General features: G+C 34.5%; 1 protein-coding gene across 4 annotated transcripts in view; it reads left to right on the top strand.

The window, feature by feature from the left end:
* The window catches only part of Cpsf6 (cleavage and polyadenylation specificity factor subunit 6), a 467,838-nt gene that overhangs the window by 135,145 nt on the left and 318,791 nt on the right, over nt 1-13,902 (top strand). For all 4 annotated transcript variants that reach the window (XR_016550513.1, XM_090414582.1, XM_090414580.1 and 1 more), the window contains exon 8: nt 4,710-4,868. Coding sequence is in view for 3 of the 4 variants with exons in the window: in XM_090414582.1 (XP_090270708.1) it covers nt 4,710-4,868 (159 nt within the window). In the remaining variant the exon portion in view is untranslated. The remainder of the gene's footprint in view (nt 1-4,709; nt 4,869-13,902) is intronic.

Raw genomic sequence — 13,902 nt, 5'->3', positions numbered from 1 at the left:
TGGACATTTTTTCGTACAGGATTAAATTGAATAAAACAACTTTGCTGCATAGAAGTTGCTATAGGTCCATTAGACATTTTTCAACCACATGCATACACTTCATTTCATCCTAATAGTATTGGTTTTTACCATGTCTGTTGTATGGCTGCATATAAGGAGAGATTTCATTCTCCATACACCTGCTTGTTTAATTTTTTAATTTCCAACCATTACACTAATGATGATCCACAGTATGTGAATCAAAATATTTGTGAGTTAATCTATATTAATTAAATAATTTTTTCAACTGTCTGTGTGTATAGTAGAATACTTTTTGAATTAACTTCTATTTTATCTGACCTTTAGTGTATGCATTTTAGGATATCAGTTCCTTTTCAGCTGCAATCTGAAATGGTTTCACCACTGTCTAATTATATGCTATGTGCTCACCACATAATTGTTATTAATTATTAATTCTAGATTATACTTGATTATTAATTCTTAATTAATCAGATGTCTATATAGTTATCAAGAATTCTTTAAGCACTAAACTCCAGTTATTATTATTTGTATAAGTTATTAAAAAGTTTGGTAATATGAAGGTATTAAAAACTCAAGATCAGCAACACTGTTGTTGGGAAAGAAGAAAGATCCAAAATGCAAATATTGTCTTAACTATTTACAATGAAAGCAGGAATGATGCTAGTGTTAGAGAGCAGTGGCAAAATACACTCTAATGTTATGTCACAATGTATTGTGGCTATGAGCAGTGCTGTTAAAACAAGGTTTCTATATTAAGAATCAAAAATATGTGATGATGCAAATTCTGTCAGAAGTTCTCAGCTCTCCATAACAGTGATGCCCCAGTCTCAAATCAAAGTGGCAGGATTTTTCTCCAGAAAACTGTTTTTTTATCCTGCCAGATTGAAGGATATAGTAGGCAATACACATAGGATTAATATTGTATTATAGCATTAATTCTTCTTCTGTCAGATGATGGGTTGTGAGCTCCCTACAAATCTTTGCCATTTGGTTCTATCTCTGATATCATTTCTATCATCTGTCTGAAGCTCAATAATTGTGACCTTTCCTTCAAAGACTGTAGCCAAGTTCTTTTTGATCGATCTCTCAATCGTCTTCTTCCAATGATTCCATTCAAGACTATATTTGGCAATCTTTGAAAGGACATTCTCTGGGGGTGTCCAAACCATCTTAATTTCTGCTTAAGAATTATAACTGTGATATCTCTGCTATACTTTAATTCGTGTTTGACTTGCTCATTTGTTTTGCATTCTGACCAGTGTCTTATTTATTTTTCTTAAGCATTTTATTTTGAATGCTCTGATTTTCAGAATGAAAATCAGAGCAGTCAATCTGGTTATTAGTCTAATAATGTAATTTTAGTGTACACTTTCATGTGTGATTAAAAATCTCTTTATTTATAGATGATCATAGAATCTCAAATGGAAACATGCTATTTATACCAGCCTGAGGCTTTTGATAGTAGTGTGTAGATTAAACCAGTGAAGAAATTTATGTTATTCAGGTAATGAATATGCTGTCGATATATCTGACCTAAACTTTAGGTCATATTCACTGGTTTTGAATGGCCTTCTCTTCAAACCACTCCATGAATAGATTTGCTGACAAGGGAGAAGGGGAAGAGCCCATTGCTAATCCTTCCTTCTGTTCAAAATATTCTTCGTGAAATTTCAAGAAAGTGCTATTTACAATGTTTGAAGAGATCCACAGTGTACTATGGAAAGAGGTCTTATAGTAGTTGTAAGGTTTCTGTTCTTGGTGCGTTGGTGAACAGATTCATGATCAAGGCTTGCAAGTAGATCAGTAGGTTCCATTCTGATGACTTTGTTGCATTTTCTGAAGTGTGTTGTGTTCTTTATAAAAGGGGTGATTTTGCCAATATGGGGGCTTATATCTATATAAATATCTATTGGTAGATATTTATCTAGCAAACCTGATAAGCCTCCACATTGGATCCTTATATCAACAATAGTTTTCAGTAGCAAGCCCCTGTTTTTGAGAATCCTTAAATTCTTGGTACCAGGGGATGTCTTGACACTAGTCATTTGTTGGTTTCTTTAAACAAGTTCAGCATTTTTTTTTATCAAATTAATCATCTTATTATATGAATGACTCTTCGTGTAATAATCCAGTTTTATATAGGTGTTTGTCCAGTTCCCCATTCTCATATTTGCCCACATTACTCTACTTGAGACTGACTGCCATTCAAGAAGATTAGCCTCGTATTTTGTGTTGAATACTATGGCTACTCCTTCTTTTCCTTGATTGTTATTGCCTGAATATAACATTTTGTATTTATTGCTCAGAAAGATCTCACCAGTTTTGGTCTTTTTTGTTTCAGTCACCCCTATTATGTCGATCTGGTACTTATCTAATTCCTCAGCTAGCTCCATTTCTTTGCCATTCAGGCTTCTTACGTTGATAGTACCGATCTTTAACTCTGGTGATGTTGAGTTGGGGTTTGTTTTCAGATTTGTTCCAGTAGCTGACTTTTCGCTGTTCGCCCTGGTTCCCTGGCGAAAACAACGGGGGCCTTGTTTAACCGGGCGACGCCCCAGCCGGCATGAAATTTTGTCATGTTGTGCCATCATTTTTTATTTTGGTTTAACCAATAAGAATACAATTTGGTCGGCTAAATCCCAAATTGCCAGCCCATCCTCGTTCGTTCAGTATCAAAGTAGATACCCAACAGGGTGCACCACGAGAAGGTGAGGATTGGACATTAGGTCAGAAGCCCTGGTCGGTTCTCCGCATTCCTTTAAAGGCTATGTGGAGGTCTCCTCTCAGTTATACAGCTTTGACCCTTAAGCACCCCTTGGTATCGAAAGACCTTGGTATCGAAATTTTAAAGATCGGCCATGTGTTTGGACTATGATGGGCAGTTTGCAGTTTACGAACGGCTCTTGCTGTGTGGAGAAATTACCCAGCTTTATGCAAGCATTTTGCATTTTGCATTTTGGAATATCCCACTTAAGATATGCAGTTGATGTAGTAGTGATGGCAGAAAGTGAAAATGGGTTACAACAAATTATTCAAAGAATTAAAAACTCTTGTAAAGAGTATGGACTAAGAATTAACACAAAAAAGACCAAGATAATGATAATGGGTAGAAAAATAGGAGATAATGTAAAAATAAGATGTAGTGGAAAGATTTTAGAAGAAGTGGAAAGATTTCAATATTTAGGTAGCTGGATCTCAGAGAAAGGAACTTCAGAGTTGGACATTAGAAATAGAATAGGTAAAGCTAAATCGGCATTTATGAAAATGAAGAGAATTTTAATAAACAAGAACACTAAAATAGGCGTTAGAATTGGAATAGTTAAAGCAACAGTTTGGAGTATTGCAAGTTATGGAAGTGAGTCATGGACACTAAGAAAGAGAGATATGGAAAGAATTAATGCATTGGAAATGTGGTGTTATAGAAAGATGGAAAAGATTAGCTATACAGAAAGAATATCAAATCAAGAAGTTTTAAGACGAGTTGGGATGGAAAGAACACTGTTAAAGAATATTATGCAAATAAAGACTAGATTTGCAGGACATCTTCTGAGAGGTTCTTCGGGACACCTGACAAGAACTATATTACAAGGGAAAGTTGAGGGGAAGAGAAGACATGGAAGACCAACTAGAGAGTGGTTTAATGACATCGTGGAATGGACTGGTTTAAGAATGATGGAAGCGACTGACAGAGAGAAAGGGTGAAGAGCTGCTCATCTGCTGCAACCCTCTTGCTAGAGGATGCTACCGGACGATGATGAGGAGTTAGATGGACTCATATGGAAATAGCAGCGATTTTTCTTCTGGAAATTCAGGTTTTTCATCCCTCATACAGGCAAATCGGCCATGAGAACAAACACACAGACAATAAAAAAAAAAGATTACAGACAATATATACTAGTGGTGGTAGGTGAGCTATGTGTTAATGGTAGTAGTGTCTTGTAGTTGAAGGATTATTAAGGGAGACCGATGGCAAGTTGTAGTGTAATAGTGTTGGAGGCATCATATAATAATAAAACACCACACACTTTTCATGGCTTCATTACCATAAGTCACTCTTAACTTGTGTAGAGTTTCACTGGCATTTTTTCTTAACTTTATACAAAATTTGATGTTACCTATTGCACTTTTCTCAAGTTTGTTCACTCATTTTTCTGCCAGAAGCAACAGACATGCAAGCAAACTCTTTCACAGCTTGTCAACTGCTGGCTTGATTGTTTTGATATGACCCAACAGACATGTCCAAACATATACATGTACAATAATATGGTTCTGTCACTTGCTTTACATGTGATAGCATGAAGCTTATTGGAGGGAATTTAATTGTCATGCCGTGTGTGTGTGTGTGTGTGTGTGTGTGTGTGTGTGTGTGTGTGTGTGTGTGTGTGTGTGTGTGTGTGTGTGTGTTATTTATCATTCTGCTTACTCATATTGTGCAGTGTTCTGTTCATGTTATTATAATTACCTCAATATATCACCTGTACTTTAGGTGAAATACTAGAAATAATAATGATGATAATAAAAAAAGATTTTTCTAAGACTTGTTTATTTACAATCTGTAAATCATTATCGATATTTCTATCTTGGTTATTCACTAACCTATCCATTGTTGTTATTTTATAATTATGAAATTTAAGTAAATTTTTGGTGCATTTCTATAAATATACCTTGACCTGTATCTGGAATTATAGGTGGTGCAGGCCGAAGTAATTCTGGCCAAAGAGGAATGTCTTCTGGAGGAATGTCGAGAAATAGATCTAATCAAGGTCAGTTTCAGTCACAGCAGCGATCATCTGGCCCTCCAATGGGCCCTCCACCACCTCAAGGACCACCTCCCCAATATCCACCTGGTCAGTATCATAAATTAAATAATAAATGATAAAAATAATTATTTTTTCTTCTTTAAAAAAAAAATCAGATTACTTAACATTTTCTTCACCCATAGTGTATGTAGACCATCAAGAGCGTCTTAAAGGTGATAGTCCTGACATAGTCTCTATAGGTGTTTTTGTCTTGGGCTCTCCTTAACAATGTGAAGAATGAAGAATTGTTCTATTTTGCATTATCTTATCCAAGTGATTCTAGGTTACCTAGTGTTTTTTTTTTTTTTTACCTGAAATCAAGTCCTCTAGTGCTATTTTAGGTTAACTATCTGATTTAGCCATGTGTTCATCCACTAGATCAGTTTTTAACATATTTTAGTGATGATATTTTCTTGTGTTCTGACAATAGAGTGGATTTTCTTTTTAACCTCGTTATTTGTTATGTGAGAAGTGTATAGTATCTTCAAAAGTTTTCTGTAGCATTTCATCTCAGAGGTCAGTAAGTAACCTTTTCTCATATTCCTTTAGCAATGTCCAACTCTGACATATAGTAAGACACAGTTAATGAGGGTGTAGCTGTATTTTATTGTCTTCAAACAAAAGTGGCTGTAACCTTTGAAGGGCAGTAATTACTTTAATATCATGTTTAGACCATCCATCTCTGTGGTGTACACAGGAATCACCTGACCTGCTCTTCTCTCATTTTGGATAGCATCAAGAATTTGTGGTAAAGTTTTTGGCATGCCATCCTAAACTTGAGAACAATATTCTAAATTTAGAAAGATTTGGAAGTCAGCAGCTTAATTGGGTTTAAAGTAGCACCTTGAGCATAACAAGATGCTTTTTTTTTCAAAAAAAATTTTTTTATATATATATAGCTGGAGAAGATGTGTGATATGTTTATGGCAGGAAAGCCTAGAAGAATATGTCACAGTTGAAGATGATTAGAAATTTGATTGTCTGCTGATTTGATCACAATGTTGTTATTTAATTTCTGCACTGGATAAGTTATGGTCAATTTCAGAGTCATCTTGTGATTATTTTTACGATAGCTAATTACAAAGTTATTAAAATTTTCTGAAGTGAAGACTTTATTTGGAGATAATTATGAAACTGACAGCTTCCAAATTAATTTTTTTGATATGAACTTCAATTTGTTATTCTGTTTGTGGCTTTTTTTTTTTTTTCATATCTCTTTCACACACAAAAGGACACAAGGACTACAGCAAATAAATGCTAAGTGTGGAACGACTACTTCAGTATCATTTAACCAGGTTTCAATGTTATTTAGGTTAAAAAAAAATTAACCCAAATAACAGCCAAGTACTACAAATCATCATTATCATTTCTGATACGCATACCCTTATCGGAAGAAAAATGTTTGGGGAGGAGGGAGGAAATAGTTTGGGATTAAGGAAGCAATACCCAAAACAGAAGTGATCTCAATAACAGATGAGAAAAATAAAAGAAAAAATAAATAGGATAATAAGAGTAAAGAGATATATGTAAGATTACGAAACACAATTTCTTTGTAGTACAGAAGACTGAAGAAAAGGTACTATAGATGTACAAAAGATGTCAAATGGTGAAAATGTGTTTAATAAAGGAGATGCAATACTATAGGAAAGTCAGAAGAGGTGAAGATAACACTTGGAGGAACTATACAATGGACAGGATTTACATGTAAATATAATAGCTAAACAATGAAAAAAGCACCAAATCAAGATGGTATATGAGCAGAAATGATAAAGCAAGTGGCATGATAAAATCGAAGTTGTTTGAAGTAATGAAAGAAACTGCATTGTAAAAGCATGACAATCAACATGTTACTTAAAAGCAGACAGAGTGAGAGAAACTTCCCATCAAAGTGTAATAATTTAGATAGCAAAGAAACCTAATGCTGTAGATGGCAAAAATTATTGCATAGTTGTCTTTGTTACATACTTCAAAAATGCATCTCAGTATAATACAAAACAGAAGAGAACCTAAGTGAGGATTTGGATTAAAAAAAAAAAAAATCTTAAACAAAAGCTTGACCTAACTCAACTCTACCTAGACAATGAAAGACATCTATCTAGGTGGTAGGTGTCTTTTATTGCCCAGTGAAATATCTTCCACCTTGCTTATGTGGCTGCAGTCATGTTTGGTCACAAGAGCAAGGATTCCAGTTTCTGCCCCCCCCCCCCCCCCCACCTTCCCTCATGCCAGTCATACTGTAGGGGCTCGGACTCTTCTCCATTTGAATGTACTGCAGTAAAATGGTTCTACTGGTTAGTGTGTGTGTGTGTGTGGGACTGAATCAGTAACAAATCTTGGGGCTTTCCACTCAGCTAGTACCAAATGCTGCAGCCACTTATTTCGCTAGTTTACGATGGAAGGAGACAGTCATGTGGCTGACTGCAGGGCAGGAGGTGTCAAGGCCACTTATGGACATGAGACCAGGTTCTCTCTGTGTGGTATGTTTGCGAGTCTGTCACCTCTGATTGCATGCTGCACTTCCTCCACACATATAATGAATCACAAACCCGAAGAAATGCAACTTTACTGGGGATCACAAAAATAATTTAAAAAACAAAACATCTAATAAAAAAAATAAAAAAAACTCCCCCCCCCCCCCTCAAACAACCCATCAATATTAATTCTTCCAAGAAAAAAAAAGTTTCTGCATCCACTTCAACATGACCTAAACAGCAATATAAACAATGCACACCTACAGTCATTGAAACCAGAATTACTACTCTTACCAAATGGCAACCTCAACAATCACTTGCCATCTCAACTGCCCATGCTACACATTACACAGTTCTTTCTGTCACAAGGTCAGCACTTGTAGATTCATCAGAACTCATATACCAGAGATTGCAAAACCTCAAATACCTCTTGTTTGATCTGCTTTGGCTCAAAATTAACTACTAACCACTCTAACCTCTTAAACTCTCTCTCTCTGTCTAAAGTTCGACTTTCTACAGTTGAAATACTCTAATAGTGAAAGCCATCCTCTTGGGTACTTCAAATGTCCACAACTTAAATTGGCTTCCCTTCTCCAATTTCGCTGACCAAGCAGACAGTAATACTGAAGTGTTTGCCATTAGCAACAACCAATCACAAATCATCATCTCTTATTCCACTCGAAGTTCACATCCACAATCCAAGCCTTAGTTCTCAAAATAAAAAAAAAGTGTGCTAACATAGTAAAAGAAATAACCTCTGCATTCCAAAAATTTCCCTAGTCCAAATTCCAGTTGCTCACTCTGGAATCATCACTAAATCCAAATGCTGCAAACTCACCTCTTGACCAAATGGCGATCTCTCCTTCTGGTCCCTAAGGCCAGTGGGTGCAACTTTTCCCACCCAGGTAGGTATCCACCAGTTTCACATTCAGATGGTATGTAGTGACTTCACCTAATGACAAGGCCAACTTACTGGCATTGCTCTTTCTCTTTAAATTCCTGCATTAATGACATGGCAAGTTCTGTCCACTCCACCAAGATCAGCTCTCTCCATATCACCCAGAGAAGATATGGAGAGAGCAGATCTCTGCTGTTCAGCTGAATCTTGCTGATTCAGCTGAACAGCAGATTCTTCTCTGTGGTATAATAAACCACAGAAAAGTCTTGATGAAATTCCATAGGCACAGTGCTGTTTCTAGAGAAAATTGACCATAGCAAATTTAATCTCTTTAGCAACAAACTTTCTGTAATACTTATAGAGTTTCTGTAGTGAGAGTCAACTGTATTTCTGCGGGTGCTGTTCCACTCAGCTGACATCCGTTATTCTTCTGCCTTTATAGCTTATTTGCAAACTCACTGAAGCCTACTTCTCTTCTTCTTCTTTCATTCAATGTGCTTCTGCTTTTTGGAAGCTTCCTTCTCAAAATGTTCAACAACAACTACACTTCCCAGCTTTTCACTAAGAATATCAGTAGATTCTTTTTTCCTTAACACTTACCTACCCAACACACTATAGATTCTCAAACCTCTTTTGCATGAAATTGATACACTTATGCATGTACACACACTGTAGAACTAATTTACTAATTTTTGTTACTCTTGTTTTGCTGATTTTGTAATTAACTCTATGTGAAGAACTCACAATGAAATTTTCTCTTGCATTTACACAGTTGCAAGACACCTTACACTAATGTTCAACATATTAGATAATAATACAAGGTGTTCCACTTAATTTATTTTCTGCATTCTCTTTTGTAGCAATATGTATTAAATTCTTCCAAATTTAATACATATCTTTATACATATCCAGTTATCTTTATAATGAGAAATATTAGCATTATAACTCTGAAGTACGATGTTGTAATTTGTTCTAATTGAGGAAGCAGGAAATTTCTGAATTGTTGATATGTATTTGTGTTAAACTTAAATTAGTGGTGTTATGTAATTTTTTTTATACCTCAATTTTTGAACTTTTCAACTTTCACATATAAAGAACAGTCCTGTCCTCACAGTAGGATAGTTTTCTTAAGGTGGGAAAGAATGATGTACGTATCACATCCTCTTCCCTCCCCCATCCAATTGAAGCAAGCAACTTGCCAATGATAAATAAAAGATTTTCAAAAAATAAACAAAGATTCGAATCACAAATGGCATTTTAGGATTTACTTTGAAGATATTCGTGCAGTGGTTGAAATTCTTCTTATATTTGTACAGTGTGGACAAGTTATAGATGCTATTTATGCTCTTCTATTCTGTTGAAAGCAATACCGATAATTACAGGGATTTGAAAGATCTCTGTAAACTTGAATTTGTTTTACTGGAGTATGTCTATTCAAGTGAGCCATAGAAATTAAGCTTTGTATGCTGTCATCTTATTTCATTTAGCAAATTAGAATTAGAATTTCTTTCTCTTGATTGTGTTTAAGTTTTGAATGAAAGAAAAAAATATTTTTGAAAGATTTCTTTACAGTTGTTTATTTACTAATGCAGAACGCAAAATTGAATTTAAAAAGAAAATATATATTCTTGAGAAAGACATCTGAAAATCATAAAGGCTATAAAAAAGGTTTAATCTAATTGTTCAGCGGAGCTTAAATCCCATCAATTTCATTGAAAAGAAAATGCCTGCTGTCTCTTATATAAGATATTAAATTTTTATTCTAACTTGTCTGTGTTCACAAAGAAGTTTGCTTAGTCGGTATGCTGTACAGCTTTAATTAATTTTATTTTTATTTTTTAATGTGACTCTCACTCATGAAAAGTTGTAAACCTGTAGTACATTAGTACTGTGGGTGGGTTAAGGATGTATTTTGTCATTTTTAAAATTTTATTTATTTTTTACATTACTTCATTTTTTATTTTCATTTCTTTTGGCAGCAGCTTTATACTAGTTTTTTTTTTTTTTTTTTTCAGGAATAAGCCTAATTCTGTATTATTTTTTTAAATATAGTAACATTATTTACATAGCAATAATATCTATTTTTATCAGAGGTAAGCAGGAGAGTACAGATTCATAATGTGCTTGAAAAATCACATTTTACTAAAAAAAATATAAATAAATCAGAAACACTGTCTCATGAAATTTTTCAAAACAGCCAACTTTATAGTTCTATTCTTCATAGTTGTGCTTCATGGTATGAACAGTACCAAAGGAACAAACTAAATAATTATTTATTAAGTTGCTAATAATGGATTTTCAAATCAGCATTTTCAGAGTGCTAAAAATATAATACCTGTTATCAAGCATAAATTAGTTAATCAGACAGGTGTGGAAACAATTCAAATTGTGAGAGAGAGAAGAAGACAACGAAGAATAGTTTTGTTGCGATTGTGCTTGTCAAATGAGTGAGGGATGTGGGCATGTAGTATATGTCTATATTATAGTGGTTGTAGCCATTGGCTAAAAAGGTATAGCAAAAATAACTGAGTTCTGTGGTAAGAGTTCTATCATTAGAACATATATTTCTGCATCTATGTATAAACATTTTGTAGATGCCATAGAGTTGCACCAGGAATGGCCTGCTGGTGTAGTGCCTTCCAGTATGTTCAAGTTTTCTATAAACAGAACAGATAATGAGCCATATAAAAGATGTATAACCATTGTTCAAGGAAAGATAAATTGACTATTTAAATTCAGTAAAAATGTATCTAATGAAACTTGACCAAATATATCATCTATAGCATAACCAGACTACAGGTTTGGATAATGTAGTGATTAGTTTTGTTCTCTGTTTTCTGTATGGAAATTAGTTAATTGGGAGAAAATGGTGAACTAACTATAGTGCCAGCTGTTTGTATGTTTTCCCTTTCTGTCTAAAATAATATGAAGGTGATGAATTCAAATAATTCAGAAATGTGGGGACCTAATAAGGTCTAGGATTTGTCAACATATGGAGAAACAATATCAGTGCTATTTGGATGCCATGAAGTTTTTTTAGAATAGATTTCTTATTAAAGTTTCGAAGTGAATAAAATTTTTAAAGAAGAGGAGAGGTTGCCTGTGAAAAAGGCAAGTGACTTGCTAACTGTTTGGCAAATTTTCAAGTAGGACTGTTTATACTTTGAACTATAAGAACAAATGAGGATATTAGATTTGTGAATTTTTAAGGCTCAGTATATCTGGGCATTTTGTAGTTTTTTGTGGTTCAAGACGTAACTTTTTTTTATAATCTGTGCACCTATTCCTTTTAGAATTAGCGTTATTTTGTTCATAACCTTGTAAGTTGAGTGAACTTTTAAGAGATTATTTTCTCTCTCATTTTGAAGTAGGAGACATTGTATGATGGCATTTATATCAGTCTGTGGTCTCACAGAAGATTCTAACAAGACAGAAACAGTAGAGTAATTTTTTTTCAGTCATTCAAAAGAGGGAGCACTGGGGGGGGGTCTTCTTGAAGATATAAACAGCGGAGTAAGAAATACTTATAAATTCAGATATATTGGGAAATTGGATTAAAGAGCAATACTAATAATAATGATAAGCACTGTTAGGCTTCTGTTCAGGATACAGACTAATTATGACTAATATCGTGTTCCAACATAAAGATGTGTATAAATTCAAATAGAGAAAATGTTGTTGATTATGTTATTGTGTACAGTGATATCTATAGATGGGTTTGGGGTTCAAACCTATATAGGGTATTTCAAATAAGAAGTGATCATTATTTAGTTTTTCATTATTTAGTTTTTCATGTTGATGTTTAATGGAAAAAACATCAACATTTAGAGATAATGATTAATAACTAAATTTATTTAGGTAATAAATTACTACTAATATTTCACGTTGATCACCAAGGTATCTTCATGGGCACTTGCACACAGGCAGGAAGGCAAACATTGACAAAATATGAAAAGCTGAATCATACAGTCCTAACTGGTGTCCTCCATGAATGCAGTGATGAAAACTTGGTCTCAAAATAACAGTTCCTCATATTTTAATTAACATGAGAGGCAGCTGCATTTGTTCAGATTTTATGAATTTTGTAATGCTTTGGCAGATTTTAGAAATAAGCTCTCCAATTTATATCTGCTCCTGTATAAAAAGGGAGCCTGGATGCAGGGAATAGCAATTGCTTTTTTGTGCCCTGTTGATATTGTGAAAAGAAAGCCATTGGCTAAAAAAAAGTGTTGCAGACGTGTTTCATTGGAGAGATGTGTTGTCTGAGCAATTGGTTTTAGTTCAATTAGATAAGTTTTTGATTACACCATATTGCTGAGAAGAGTAAGGATATGATAGGTGATGTATGTACCTTCCAGTGTGGATAGGTTTTCTGTAGACAGAAAAGAATAAGGATCCATTGGGTAGACCTGTAACTAGAGTTTTGATAAAGGGGAGACAATTATTGTTTTCTTTTCAGTGGTGAAATGGAAATCCAGATGCTCGCTTTGTGTGCTAAAAAAAGGTTTTCAAAGTATCCCAGTCGTGGGAAAATGGAGAACACGTTATCCATGTAGTGTAACCATATTTTGGGTTTGAGAGAGGCAGAGTTTGGGCTGTATTTTCAAAATACTCCATGAAAAGATGGGCAAGGGGAGAAGAAAGGGTGCCTATAGCTGTGGGCACCCCTTTCTCCTCACTTGTAAGTTTTCTTTGTCATTTACAGTAGCCTAAATTCATGGTAAAACTGTTAATGCTGCTGTGTCAGGAGAGAAGAGATTCTCAATTAGTTCTGAGGTTTCTTTTAAGAGTATATCAGTGAATAGGGAGGCTAACATGGGAAGTGTGGTCTGTAATGAGAAAAAGCTCTTGGCTAAGTGTTTGGCCACTTTATAAGTAGAACCAATACTGTCTAAGGATATGTTCTGTTTGTGCATTTTTTGTTATTCCATAAATCCAGAGAGGTCTTTGATGACAAGATTTAAGCTTTTGGATCATTTCAGGTGCCAGGATATAATTTTGCTGTGCTTTTTATGTTTAGTTAGGGTGGGCATCAATTAAGTAGTAAGTTGATTGATCTCTGAGTAAGATTGACATTTTTCAATCATACTCAGAATGATCAAGTGCTACCATAGTATTACCCCAGCATTTTCCAGAGGCAAATAACAGTTTTGTGTTTTCTTGGCTAGATTGAATTTTTGTATGTGTGAGCCTTCACTTTTTAAAATTCTTTTTGTGCTGAAGCGTGAGAGATGTTCAAAAGAATTATCTAGATCTTGGTGTTCAACATTTGGATAGTTCATCCTCTAGCACTTCAACAGAACCATTTTTGTTGACCAACACGACATATGTAGCATCAACTTGTGATAGTTGATACAGAGAGGTTTTGGGGACTCGAGTTTGATTTTAACACAAGCAGGAATAATGTCCAAGTCATGACAGCATTTGAGGAATATAAAACAGAGGTTTAGTTCCATTGGATCTAGTGATTCATATCTATCCATGGTAATGTCTGCTACTCCAAAAAAGCTGTAGTCTTCCATTTTACATTATATAGGAGGAATAGAAATTGGAAGATTATTTTGCATAGGAGCAATAGAAATTGGAAGATTATTTCTAAAATCTGCCACAGAAATACAACAGTCACCAAATATGAACAAACCTGTCTGCCTCATATTATCTAAAGCATGGAAGACCATTAGTTTGCAATCTTCAAGTTTCCATTAGTGCACCA

This window comes from Typopeltis vanoorti, chromosome 25 (genome assembly GCF_054136105.1).
Source record: "Typopeltis vanoorti isolate ZY-2024b chromosome 25, IOZ_Tvanoo_1.0, whole genome shotgun sequence".
NCBI classification, from domain to species: Eukaryota; Metazoa; Arthropoda; class Arachnida; order Uropygi; family Thelyphonidae; genus Typopeltis; species Typopeltis vanoorti.
Note: the sequence above shows the minus strand (reverse complement) of the source record. Positions and strands in the feature narration are given on the sequence as shown.